We start from the raw sequence: 14,032 nt of genomic DNA, 5'->3' as shown, positions 1-14,032 counted from the left end.
TGCTTTTTTCCTTTTAAAGGGTCGTTTAGGCCTGTTTAATACTTGCAATTCTGGTAAATTAAATATTTGTGATTATGATGCATATAAAAATATTAATTCATATATCACATAGTCTGTTGTCTTCAACTAATAACACAAACGTAATCAAGTCATGAACCGTGTCATGCAGGGAATAATATAGAGATTTGGTTCTATATCTTGGAGACAAAATTATGAGTCCTTTAAACATTAACTTTGCCTTTACACATTGTTGACTTAAGCTAATAATTATTTTCTTAGCATATTATACTTACAACTCCAGATTTGCCTTAAGTTATGAAATACCCTTAGATGGATAGCTGAGGTGAATAAAATTGAAACGGTGTCGTTCTTTTTTGTTCTAAATATTCTTTTATTACCCAGTAAATTGTTGATAAAATTGAATTTTTATAGTACAGAATACTGAGAATAGTGAACAGTAAAGATTGTCATGTATTCTCTGTAAATTTAGTCATCATCTTTTGTTTTTCATTCAATTTAACTCTGCACATAAAAAAGAATAAAAGAAAAACCCTCCCAAACCAAAAAGCTACCGGGACTCTGGGAGTTTAACAAGTTTGATTTTATTTACAAAAGCACAAATAGCATTCATTCATGCATGTATGTGGAAGATAATTCACCAAGTTAAAATTTGATTAGTAACCACAAAACTGTTGAATAACGAAGGAAAGCAACATACATTGGTTACTACTTACTACCCTCCTGCTTTATTTTACCTCAATCTTCACTGCTGCTTTACAAAAGAGCAAAAACAATAACAAAAATAAATAAACTCGAAACCACATGAAGGCAGCAACAATAATATTTATTTTTCACATGGAAATAGAAGTTGGGGAAGGAGGAACTGGCACATCAGTAACCCCTTCAAGCATGAGCACCACACTCTTCATTGAAGGTCGGAGAACAGGTTCATCTTGGATACACCACAGTGCCACCTTCACCATATTTTCCACAACATTCTTATCCACTTCTTCCCAATGAACTAGCTTATGCACCTCTCCAGCAACAAAGCACTTATAGGCCCAACCAGACAGAAGAATCTCATTTGGCTCTGACACATTAACATCTAGGTTTCTCCTGCAGCACACTGTCTCAAGAAGCACTATCCCATAGCTGTAGATATCAGCCTTCACTGTTATTGGTGTGTTCTTGTTCCATTCAGGGGCCAAGTACCCTCTTGTCCCTCTAACCCCTGTGAAGGTTCTTGTTTGATCCGGCATGAGAAGCTTTGCTAGCCCGAAATCAGATATTTTGGCAGTCCAGAACTCATCCATCAAGATATTTTGAGGCTTTATGTCGCAATGGATGATGGGTGCCTCACATTCTTCATGCAGGTAGAGGATCCCTCTTGCAATATCGAGAGCTATTCTGACTCTTTCATCCCAATCTGGAAGCCTTTCATCGCCAAAGAGAAGCTTCCCAAGGGAACCATTGCTCATGTATTCATAGACCAGAAGCCTTTTGGGACCCTCGGCACAGAAGCCAAGCAAGCGAACAAGGTTCCTATGGTGTGTTTTTCCAATGGCTCTCACCTCTGCTTGGAACTCTTTTTCTCCATCTTCAACCAACTTCTCAAGTCTCTTCACCGCAATGAATCTCCTACTTCTTCCCGCCTTGTATAAAACCCCTTTGTAAACTGCTCCAAAAGAGCCCTTTCCCAATTCTTGCTTGAAACCATTGGTTGCTCTCTTGAGCTCAGTGTATGAAAATCTCCTCAAAGCCACTTCCTCATTCAGCCCCAAGTCCCCAATCTCCAAGAGCCTCTTGTACTTGAGAACTCGAATCTTCGACATCAAATGGCAAGATATCCCAATAGTGGAGCAGAAAATCAGAGTGAAAATGGAGGTAACGAGAATAATACGTAGAATTGCTTTGTTACTGGTACTACTCTTTTGAGGTGGTTGATCAGGCACAGGCATAGGAGAATTGAGCGTCATGTTTCCGACCTTCAAGAACGCGGAGGAGTGTTCGTCTTGCACCGTGGATCTAGCATACCTGAGAGGGGGCTCTTGCCTGATGCAGAGCCCGTTGGTATAAAGAGCAGCCCAGCACTTGCAATCCACCAAACAAGAGAATGCGCATTCTTCTTTCTGCGACTTCTTGGCCGCGGCGTAATAAGGACGATCAGCCCACACCAAATTCGGCTCTGGAACCATGTTATAGAACCCTATGTAATCTTTGCCAGAGCAGTTTGGTTGGGAAATGTTTCTTCTGCAACCAATATAATGTTGCTTGGGATCAACATAGTCGAATCCAGGAAGACATTTACAGTGTGGCTTCTTGCCATCGAATTCGCAGATGCTGTTGTGGCCACAGATACCCTTTACCGAACAAGAATTGTTGCCTTCTGGCCACGCCCCGAGAGTGGCGAGGTTGGCATTGTTGATATCATGCGCATACAACCGGAAGAATCCATCAGTATCCAACGTAGCACGATATATTATGATTCCTCTTCCCGACAAAGATGAACCAGAATAAAGAAAGGTGCGGTTGGATTTGTCCTTGATGAGCAGGGAGCCATGGTTAGCATCAAGGTACAGATGCTTGTAACTGGGAATGTAGGAAGTTCCAGATGACCAATACGAATCGATGGGTTTTTTTGCCGTGTCTCCTGGATAAAGAACAAGATTGCCATCAAACTGCATGGCGAGAATAAATCGTCTACTTGCTGACGAGCCAAAACCAGAGAGTAGTTGAGCTTCATAGCCTAGAGATTGGCCACCCAAGATTGTGTCGGTTGGGTAGTCAAAACTCTGCCATATGATGGTGGAATTCTGGTCGTAGAGAACAAAGTTTCCAGAATCAAGCATGGAGGCAGAGTAAGCAGTTTCACTGGTATTAACAATAAGATGATTACTCTCTTGTGTCTGCAGGACAAGCTTACCTTGTTTGGTTAGTTCGAGTTTTGCATTTGGGGTGAGTGGCGGATCATCATTGCTTGTTGCAGTCCATACCACTGTGTTTTTGCTTCTGTTTCCGTCAACCAACCAAATCCCAAGGGCAAAATCGCCATTATGATTGGCCTGCTGCTGCTGGAAAAAGCCAAATGCAAAGAGGCCAGAAGGGGAAAGCCATGAAGTGGGCTGAGTAGTTGGGTAAAGAGCTGAGCCAAGTGGTATCTGATTATGATGTGGGTCTTGCGATGAGGACGAAATGGTCGTGATGAGAAGAAGGAGCGCCACTGTTGCCGCTGCAACATTAGCACCCATCATGATAATGATAATAATATTTGTTTTATTGTTTATGATCCAATATTGCCAACGTCCGTTGTATACTTATATGCCTAGTTCATATAACAGTTTAGCTAACTAATGAACAGTATTTTTGTCAATCAACTTATAACTATGTTTAATAAAAATATTTTTTTTATAGTTGTGTTTAATAAAAATATCTTTATAAATATATTTTTTGAATATTTTTTTATATATATTTAAAATATAATAATTAATTATTATTGATAATAAATTAACAAATAATATGTTGATACTCTATATTTTTTCTTCCTATAATTCATTCATTCATATTAATAAATTAATAAAGGAAAGGAAATTACTTCGAAAGTGTTTAGCAAAGCAAGACTTTCCGAAGTCTTCCTGGAAGTGGGGACACATATAAATCCCAACTTAGAATTCATAAAGAGAAAATATAGGGAGTTTGGCCAACATTTTAACTAATAAAAAAAATAAATAATTTTATACTATAAAATAAAATTTTATATTATTAAAATATTAATAATAACTAATTAATAATTATAAATTATAAAATTTATTAATTTTCTACATTTTTTTTAAAAATATATTTGTAATAAAAATTAATTTAAAATATTTATATAATTTTAAATTATTTATTTATGTGAATTATTCTAATAGATAATTGCCAAAAACCAAGAAACGAAAAAGTTTGATTCAACAATAACATTATGGAAAGAAAGGAATAGTATCTTTATTTTATGCAAGCCCCAAGTCCCGACCGGACATCTATCAGGCTGGGGTTGTTCTAGAGTCTGAGACTCACGTTAGTATTATATTTAATAATTAAAATCTGAAATTAAAATTTATTTTATTTGACATAATTTTAATTTCTTTAATATTTTTGAAAAATAAATATATAAGAGATTAAAATTTTTAAAAATTAAAATTAAAATTTTAAAATTATTTATTTTTAAAAATATTTTTATTTAATTTTTAAAATTTTAAATATAAATTCTTTGTGTAAACAAATTAACTTATGAAAAAAATACAAATTACCATACATTACGAGGGAAGAAGCCTAATTTCTAATTTAGTGACTAGCTGAAACGTAGCAAGCAATTAAGATCAGAAGTTTTCGATTCAAATATATATTTAATAGTTAAATTTTAAAAAAAATTAAGATTAATTTAATAATAATATTTTACAATTAAAAATTAATGACATAATTTATTGTGTCGGACTTATTTGTGTTAAAAATTATCTTTGTAAAATTATTGAATTATTTTTAAATATTTTAAAAAATTAACAGTCACGTATACCTTTATTATAAATATAATGCTCTTAGAACAAAATTAAAACCAAAAAATACATAGCAATACTTTTGAATTTTTGACAAATTTTATATATAAAAAATATATTTTATTCAAATTAATTATATTATATAGTATACATTTAAAAATATTATGTTGTTTAGTAATTAATTAGATAATATATAAATTAATATTAAATATAATTTGTAAAAAATATTTACAACTTTTATATAATTCAATATAATTATTCAACAAAAAAAAAAAAGAAAATATACAATAACAATAAAACTTCTGAAGTCTCTTTTTTAAATATTGACTTGTGTGCATTTTCTAGTATCTTTATATAATATAAAATTTTCTTATATATTTTATTATGAATTTGGATCTTTTAAAATGAGAAAATTGATAAAGTAATAAAATAAGAGATTAATCATTGTTGATTTTGTAATTTTTATAAAATATGTGTCTAACTATTTTAATTTAAAAATAATTAATTTTTTATTTTGTCACTTTATCAACTTTTTTATTTTAAAAAATTTTGATAAAAAACGAATTATATTTATTTGCTTATATTTTTTCGTGAACGCATGTTGTATAATGTAATTTTGAGGGGTTTTTTTTAGTGTATTTGGAGATAAGTAAAAAAATTATAAAAAATAATTAAGAATGAAAATACAAAAAATATAATACAAATTTATAAATAAATTTTAGGGATAAGTATTTTTTTCGTCCCCAAAGTCTGGGGTCGAAATTAAAATCGTTCCCGACCTTTTTTTTTTATTAAAATCATCCTTAATCTTTAAAAACGCTTTAAAATCATCATTCCCCGAATCTTTAGACCAAAATACCCTTATCATCATCATTCTCCTCCTCACCTTCCTCACCACCATCAACAACACCACCACCACCACCACCACCAAACAGCAACAACACCCTCACCCCACTCCCTCACTGTAACTCCCCTCCCATCCCTCACCCCACTCTCTCACCGTAACCCCCCCCCCCTTCCACCTCTCACCCCCTCACCCCTCACCCCACTCCCTCATCATCATCATCATCAACAACAAATTTTATCAAAAATTCAAATTTTAGCAACAACAAATTTTATCAACAACAACAAATTTCATCAAGAATCCAGTTTATAGAAAAAGAAGAAAAAGAATAAAAAGAAGCAGAAGGCAGAAAGCAAAAACAGGGGTGGCAACGGGCTGGATGCGGGGGCGGTGGCGGGCTGGACGCTGGGCGGCGGCGGAACACGGGGCTGCTGCGGGTTGGGGGTGATGGAGGGAGGGTTTAGGGTGGGTGTAGGAGGAAGGAAAATTGGGGGGGGGGGGGGAGGAGAGAGACGAAGAAATGCTGATCGGTGGGTGGCGGGGGGAGGGGATGGGTGGGGTTTTATTTTTTTAATATTATTTTTAATTTTTATTAATAGTTAAGAGTAATTTGGTCTAAAAAAATAGAAAATGACGATTTTATAACGTTTTGTGACGTTGAAGATGATTTTAATAACAAAAAAAGATTGGAGACGATTTTGATTTTGACCCCAGACCTTGGAAACGAAAAAAGTACTTATCCCTACATTTTATTAATTATGATATAAAGAAATGTATACTTTATAAGCATATGTTATTGTATCATAGTTAAATGTGTTCGGAGATATTTTAGGAAATTCATTTGAGAGATTATAAAAGAGAATAATAGTAACAAGGGAGAGTTATTAAAAATGTTTAAATAGTATATACTTTAAGAAAATTAATTTATTTCAACTAATATCAAAATTTTTTTAATTATTTTATTTATTTTAAATTTTAAATTTTAAATTTAAAAAATAAAATTTTTAAAATAAAAAATTAGCTAATATTGATTCACTAAAAATTTGGTTTCTTCTGTTTTTTCTTTGAATAATGTTATATGATTAATAATTATTATTATTTTTTGTTATTTGGCTAATAATAATTTATATCCATATTTATAGAAATTTTATACTCAAAAAATAAAAAATATTATTCTTACATTAAAATTAATCACTAAAATTAGCTACTAATATATTTGTATATAAATATATATATATATATATAGTTTAATTTATTTTTAATATATATTTATATTTAAAATATATATTTTATACTAATTGCTAACTTTAATGTATACATAACATAATCCACAAAAATATATATAATTTATTTCTATATTTATTAAAATTTTACACATATAAATTAATATCGTTTATATTTATATTTTTTAAAATTTATATATATAAATTAATAAAATTTATTTATTAAAAATAATTTAGTATTTATGTTCACTAAATAATAGTCAAAACTGCTAAAAACGTGATTACCTAAAAACGTGTTGGTTCGCAAGAGTGTCTCTTTTCTTTTCTTAAAAAAACGTGATTACCTATATTTCGTGGGATATTTGGCTGCTTTTTTATTTAAGTGAAAATTTAGGTATAATTAATTTTATGTAAAGGTAATAATTAAAAATGGTTAGATAAAAATTTAATTTAATTAATTAAATTATTTAATAACTTTTAATTTTCATGTGAAGTGATTGCACCTGCAACCCACTATCTATTGCTTTTGATATTAGCAAAAGTTCATAGTCAGTATCCAAGGAATTTCTCTCTAAATTAAAAAGGTGAAAAAGAATGCATAAGTAGTGAAGAATTTTTAGCGATAGAAAATTGTAGTGAATGCCTGAATGGATGGAACACCTTGCCCCACACGGTATATGAAGAGAAAAACCATTGACTTAATATTTTACCAGTCAAGAGTGACAATACTTGTTTCTAAAATACTAATGAGTGCCCTTGGTGATTAAGAGAAGCTTCTTGATCTATCCCATTTCCATGGCTTCAAACCGCATTCATGTTCTGTTCTTATGGCTGCCCTTTTGTGTGGCCCTGGCAGCTGAAGCTGCAGTTGAGAAAAGTATTTGGTCGGGTGATCTTCTTTCTCCTCCTGACAGTAACACTACAAACCCATCTTCTTGGGTATCAAGTTCTGGTCACTTTGCATTCGGCTTTTACCGTCACGGTAACGGCCACGGCTACGCCATTGGAATATGGCTAATAGCTGGAACCAACGAGACGGTTGTGTGGACCGCTAACCGTGACGACCCTCCAATCTCATCTAACTCCACCTTGCAATTAACCGTGGATGGCCTACTTCTGAAGCAAGGTAGTGATGCCCAAGGACAGGTCTATGTGGCTTCAGAGCCAGCAGGTTCCGCATCCATGCTTGATTCCGGTAACTTTGTGATCTATAGTCAAGAAAGTTCTTCCTTTGTTGTGTGGCAAAGCTTTCATCACCCAACTGACACCATATTAGGAGGCCAGAATTTAACTATTCTGAACCAGCTAGTCTCTAGCAGGTCCACTTCAGACCGTTCCACTGGACACTACTATCTTGCCTATCAGCGTGATAACAACCTTGTTGCTTATCCCGTCAATAGCTCCTCACAGCCTCTTGATGCTTACTGGGCTTCCATGGATTACTTCCCGTATATGATTGGGTAAGAGTATGACATAATGTGATGTTTATTTCTTCTAATCAATGGTTGCTTGGTTCATAGTTTTTCACTGAAGAACAAGTTACCTGTTTACAATTTTGCTTTAGGGTGGAACAGTTGAGTCTTGACACTAAAGGCAATCTTTGCTTCATTGCCCCTACTCAATGCCTGGCTACTAACACTCACCACCAAAACAAGCCGCAGAACACTAGCTCAATCTACCGCGCAACTCTTGATGTTGATGGAAACCTGAGATTGTATGAGCACCTATTTGAGGATGTGGAGGGGAGTACAATTACAAACTCACCATCATCATCATCACTTGTTCATACGTTGTGGCAAGCCTTCACAGATGAATGCCAAATCAAGGGGTTTTGCGGCTCCAACAGTTTCTGCTCCAACATAAGAGGCAATGCTAGATGCCAGTGTTATCCTGGTTTCGTCCCCTACAACACCAAAACCAGTTATAGTAATGCCATGTTTCTGGAGTGCAAACTGAACTACACCAAAGATGATTGCGAAAGAAGTGGTGGCCGAAACTATTTGTTGTATAACACTGTTTCCTTGGAGGAGATGCGGTGGGATGACTGCCCATATTGGGCTAAACCAATGAGCATGGAAGCTTGTAACAAGTCTTGCAAGGAGGATTGTGATTGTGGAGCAGCATTATACACAAATGGCCAATGCAACAAATATAGTCTTCCAGTCAGATATGGCAGAAAGGTTCCAAATGCATCAGACACAGGCATGGCACTCTTCAAGGTTCCTTCGGGATATGTCATCGGGAAAAACACAACCACCTCATCTCCCAAGAATCCTAATGCCATTGTTAATAACCAGAGAGGTCTGATACTGATTCTAGCCTCTACTTTGGGTTCCATTTCATTTCTCTGTGTGGTCTTTGTTGTGTCTATTTTCTTCATTTATAGGAGCCAAGTTCATAGATTTACAAAGCTCTCTGCAAGTTCAAATCTTGGATTCACCGAGGAATGTTCGCTACGCTCGTTTTCCTTTGATGAACTTGTCAAAGCAACTAGTGGCTTCACAGAGGAGGTAGGCAGAGGATCCTTCGGAGCAGTTTATAGAGGCACAATAGGAGAGAATAGCAAAAGGATTGCCGTCAAGAGAATAGAGAAGTTTGTTGATGAAGGGGAGAGGGAATTCCGAGCCGAAATCACTGCCATTTCTAGAACTCATCATAGGAATCTGGTTAAGCTCATTGGCTTCTGTATTGAGGGGTCAAGGAAGCTTCTTGTCTATGAATATGTCAGCAATGGATCTCTTGCGAATCTTCTCTTCAAGACTAAGAAGCATCTGCCATGGAAAGAGAAACTCAAAATTGCATTGGATGTGGCCAGAGGAGTCCAGTATCTACATGAAGAGTGTGAAGTTCGTATTGTCCATTGTAATCTGAAGCCTCACAATATACTAATGGATGAACTATTGACGGCTAAGATATCAGATTTCGGATTGGCAAGGCTATCAAAGCCGGAACTTTCGAGTATTAGACCGGACAAGAACGAGGTTAGAACCGGGTACTTAGCACCTGAATGGCAAAAGGAGGCATTGGCATCGGTTAAAGCTGATGTTTTCAGTTATGGGATAGTACTGTTGGAGATTGTATGCCGCAGAAGGAGTATAGAAGTAAATGTTCCATCACCGGAGGAGGTGCTTCTTTCTAGTTGGGCATATCATTGCTTTGCGACTGAGCAGTTACATAAACTTGTTGCTTACAATGAGGATGAAAAGCAAGACATGGATTGGAAAACACTGGAAAGAATGGTGAAGGTGGGGCTGCTGTGTGTTCAAGATGACCCATCTCTGCGTCCTTCAATGAGGAATGTCATTTTGATGTTGGAAGGATGGAAAGATGTTCCAATTCCCCCATCCCCATCCTGTTAGGCTTCTTAGTTCTTAATAAGTTTATAATAGATTAATATCTATCTGTGTAATACATACTAAGTTCTTTGTATTAGCTTCCATGCATGGGACTTGTGCCAAATAAAGGTGCTATTTCTTTCTTTCCATACATGACTAAGTATTCTTTAAATTTATTTTTTAAACCGTTTTTTATTACACTAATTTAAAAAATTAAAATAAATACATTTAAATAAATTTAATATTTTTTAATTTAAAATATAAATTAAAAAAACAGTTTGAATAAACCTAAAATTTAATAATTCAATTTTAAATTTTCTAAAATCTTAATACATTTTAAAATATCCTTTAAATATCTCAAAATATATATTTCACTCCATTAAACTTTTTAGCCGGTTGTAAAATCTAAGATCTGCAGCGCCTCACACTCCTCTTCTGTTGCCGCGTTTCTGCCCTGTACCGCGCTCCTTCCATGCCCTACGCTCCTCACAATCTTGCACTCTTCCCATGCCGTGCTCCTCCGTCGCGCAGTACTTTTTTCCGTCCCATACTCCTATCGTCTTTGTCACGCTCTTATCCTCTGTCGAAATTTGAACGTATAATGCATTCTTTATTTTTGTCGCCTCCTTTAGTAAAAAATTCTACCTTTTTAATATATGTTTTTGTTTGTATTTAAAGGAGAAAGTTTCATTCTTGTAAGAATAACTTTGAAATTATCATAACTAAGTAAATATAATAATTGTTATCTTCACATTCATCTTTTTATGATTTTTAATAATTTTATGTGTTTACAAAATATTTGATTTGTTATTTATTATTTTAGATGTGCTTACTTAAATTTACTCAAAAAATTTATATTATATATATTTTATTTTATTTATTATTTATCATTTTGGATGTGTCTTGAATATAATTAAAAATTATATCATAAATCAAATCACTTTTTTTAGAAGATGCCATTAAAAAAATTATAAATAATGTTTTTCGACTTCCTAACGGTAAACGATTCTATCTTTTTAAATTTTATGTTTTTATTTATATTTGGGGGAGAAAGATTCATTCTTGTAAGAATAATTTTAAAATTATCATAACTAAATAAATATAATAATTATTATCTTTATACTTGATAGTATCTATTTTTTTATAATTTTTGATAAGTTTAGATGTGTTTACAAAATATTTAGTTTGTTATTTATTATTTTAGATGTGATGTGTTTACTTAATTTTACTAAAAGAATTATATTATATATATTTTCGGATATGTTTTAAAAATATTTTATTGATTATTTATTATTTTAGATGTGTACCTAACAATACTTAATAAAAAACAAATAAATAAATAAAAAGAGAATTTTATAAAGTCAAATGCATATAAGAAGATTGATGTCTATATTTAATTGGTTTAGAATATTTTTTTAAATGTGTTTCTTACGTTCTAAAATAAAATAACTAACAAGAGCTTAATAGTATAAAAAGTTTAAAAATAAAAAAAAATTAATAAATATAAAAGCTAATTTTTTAAAAAATAAAAAAATTTAATAATTAAAAAATTATTATAATTAAATAATTAAATTTAAAAATTATTTAAAAATAATATTTTAATGAATGAATAGCATTTTTCCCACCCCCATCATGTTAATTAAGTTAATTTTGGGTTGAATTTTCTACAAAATTTGTTGTTTTTCGGTTTTTGGAAACTATCTATCACGAAGTTGTTCAAGTCGTTGTCTCCCCTATAATAAGTAATAACTCGTTTTAGTTGCAGGTTCATTTGTCCCTACTTCAGGAAGACTTCCGAAAGTCTTGCTGTGCTGTCTGTACAAAACACTATCGAAGTAATTACCTTTCCTTTATTAATTTACTTAGAATTAATTACTTTTTTTATATTTATAATTTTACTAAATTTATAATTATAATTTTATAATTTTTTTAATTGAATTTTTATACTGTTTTTAACTTTATAATTAAGTTTTTTCTGTTCAAAAACATGTGGTCAAATATCTAATTTAATTTTTAATTATCAGTACTTTTAATTTATAAAAAATATTTTATTAATTTTAATATTTTTATATTAACAAAAACTTAATTATAAAATTTAAAATAATATAAAAATTAATTAAAAAATATAAAAACTTAATTATAAATTTAATAAAATCATGAGAACTAATAAAGTAATTAAATTATTTATTAATATGAATGAAAGATGTTCCAATTCCCCGTCCCCGTCCCCATCCTGCTAGGCTTCTTAAATAAGTTTATAAATATTTACCAAGTTCTTTGTATTAGCTTCCATGCATGGGACTTGCGCAAAATAAAGATACTATTTCTTTCTTTCCATGATGTTAGCTAAGTTAATTTTGGGTTGAATTTTCTACAAACTTTTTTTGTGTTTTGGTTTTTGGCAATTATCTAACACACGGTTGTTAAGTCGTTATCTCCCCTAAGCTGGAATTTAGTGATCTGTGTCCCCACTTGCAGGGAGACTTTCCAAAGTCTTGCTTTGCTAAACACTTTCGAAGTAATTTCCTTTTCTTTATTAATTTATTAACATAAATGAATAAATCATATGAACTAGGCATATAACGGACATAGGCAATATTGGATCATAAACAACAAAACAGATTATTACTGATGTGGCAATTTAGGGGGTACATTGCCGGACTACACCGAATTTGACTTAATTCAGACCCGATCCAAAATATAAATCGGGTCTAATTTTTAGACCTTAATCCGTTCTTGGATCCGATAAAATTTACGCACCTTCGGGTTGGGTGAAAATCGGGTAAAAATTAGGTGAAAATCGAGTTTTTAGCATGTAAAAATCACCTAATCTCCAACCATTATTTCACAATTTACATAGTAAAATTCACTTAAAAAAATATAACAAGAACCAACCATTCTCTAAAATTAAAACATAACCATAATCAATACTAATATTGTCTAATAACACTAAATATTTAAATCAATACAAATAACACTATTATGCATTAGTTTAAAGTCTTATGCATTTTAAATATAAAACATTAACTTATAATTTTATAATGACTAATAACAAAAAATATTAAGGTTTACAATATTTAAATTCCACATAAGAATAGCCATCATCCATCACTTATAATACAAAATATTAATTGTGCATGATGACCGGGCCATCGAATCGAGTTCGGGTGACCCGAGCTATGGTCCGAACCCGAACCAAAACAATGACCAGATCTATTTTAGAGACCATTACCCGACTCTAAACCCGATAAAATTACACTAAATTAGTCCCTAAAAATATTTGGGTCAGATCAAATCTTTAGACCGAACTGAACCATGTACACCCCTATGACAATTCCTTCTTGCCCAACTTCTAATTCCATGTGAAAAGAAAAATGTTAATGTTGCTGTCTCCCTGAGTTGATTAATTATATATGGTTATGTGCATTTTTTCTGTATTACTTTACTTCCAAAGAGGCTAGCAACCAATGTAAGATTTGATTCATGTCTTAGCTTGCTTCTTGTCTGAATAAGTTTAGACTCTAATGAAACAAAAACAAACGAGTATGCATGGCTCAAAACTAGAATAGAACAATACTTCTGTCACGACTCACAACAGGCGCTCAAAAAAACAATCTTATAGTAAATCTAACATACTCAAATATAAATTGAATAAATAAGTTATAAATATTTTATAAATTTTAAAATAAATAGTTATATATTTTAACCAAAAAAAATTTAAAATAACTAAGAATGGCTAGATCCTACCTGTAACATATAGAGCATATATTTCTAGAAATTCGATAAAAAAAAAGTATTCATTGCAACCGTTACTCTTGAATAGAAAGTCTCACAAAGTCAAATATTTATTTTCTAAAAAATATTTTAGAAAAATAAGGTGAGTTTTACAACTCAATGACTAGACAATACATCTATAATTGACATGAGACTATATAAACATTATCATCAAAGTAATTTTAATTAGAAAATAATAGTTGATAATAATAAGTGAATCAATAAGGGAGTTTTCATACAGAAATCAAAACAAAAGTCCACACTTGAGCGGCTCCACCTCTATGGATAGCCATTTCCTCTAGTGTGTCCGTACAAAATAACAGATCC

At 32.1% G+C, this 14,032-nt stretch overlaps 2 protein-coding genes across 2 annotated transcripts; one reads left to right on the top strand and one right to left on the bottom strand.

Annotated features, from left to right (window-relative positions):
- Positions 1-654: 654 nt before the first annotated feature.
- Positions 655-3,413, bottom strand: LOC112707631 (G-type lectin S-receptor-like serine/threonine-protein kinase LECRK1). Its single transcript, XM_025759456.3, has one exon. The coding sequence runs from the start codon at positions 3,249-3,251 to the stop codon at positions 852-854; it is 2,400 nt and encodes a 799-aa protein (XP_025615241.1). The 5' UTR covers positions 3,252-3,413; the 3' UTR covers positions 655-851.
- A 3,718-nt stretch (positions 3,414-7,131) lies between these two features.
- LOC112707615 (G-type lectin S-receptor-like serine/threonine-protein kinase LECRK3) lies at positions 7,132-10,082 on the top strand. Its single transcript, XM_025759430.3, has 2 exons — positions 7,132-8,056; positions 8,161-10,082. Exons 1-2 carry the CDS (start codon positions 7,392-7,394, stop codon positions 9,953-9,955), a joined length of 2,460 nt encoding a protein of 819 aa, XP_025615215.1. The 5' UTR covers positions 7,132-7,391; the 3' UTR covers positions 9,956-10,082.
- Positions 10,083-14,032: the final 3,950 nt, after the last annotated feature.

Source organism: Arachis hypogaea, chromosome 1, assembly GCF_003086295.3.
Source record: "Arachis hypogaea cultivar Tifrunner chromosome 1, arahy.Tifrunner.gnm2.J5K5, whole genome shotgun sequence".
Lineage (NCBI taxonomy): Eukaryota > Viridiplantae > Streptophyta > Magnoliopsida > Fabales > Fabaceae > Arachis > Arachis hypogaea.
The sequence above is the reverse complement of the archived record's forward strand: the minus strand, read 5'-3'. Positions and strand labels throughout refer to the sequence as shown.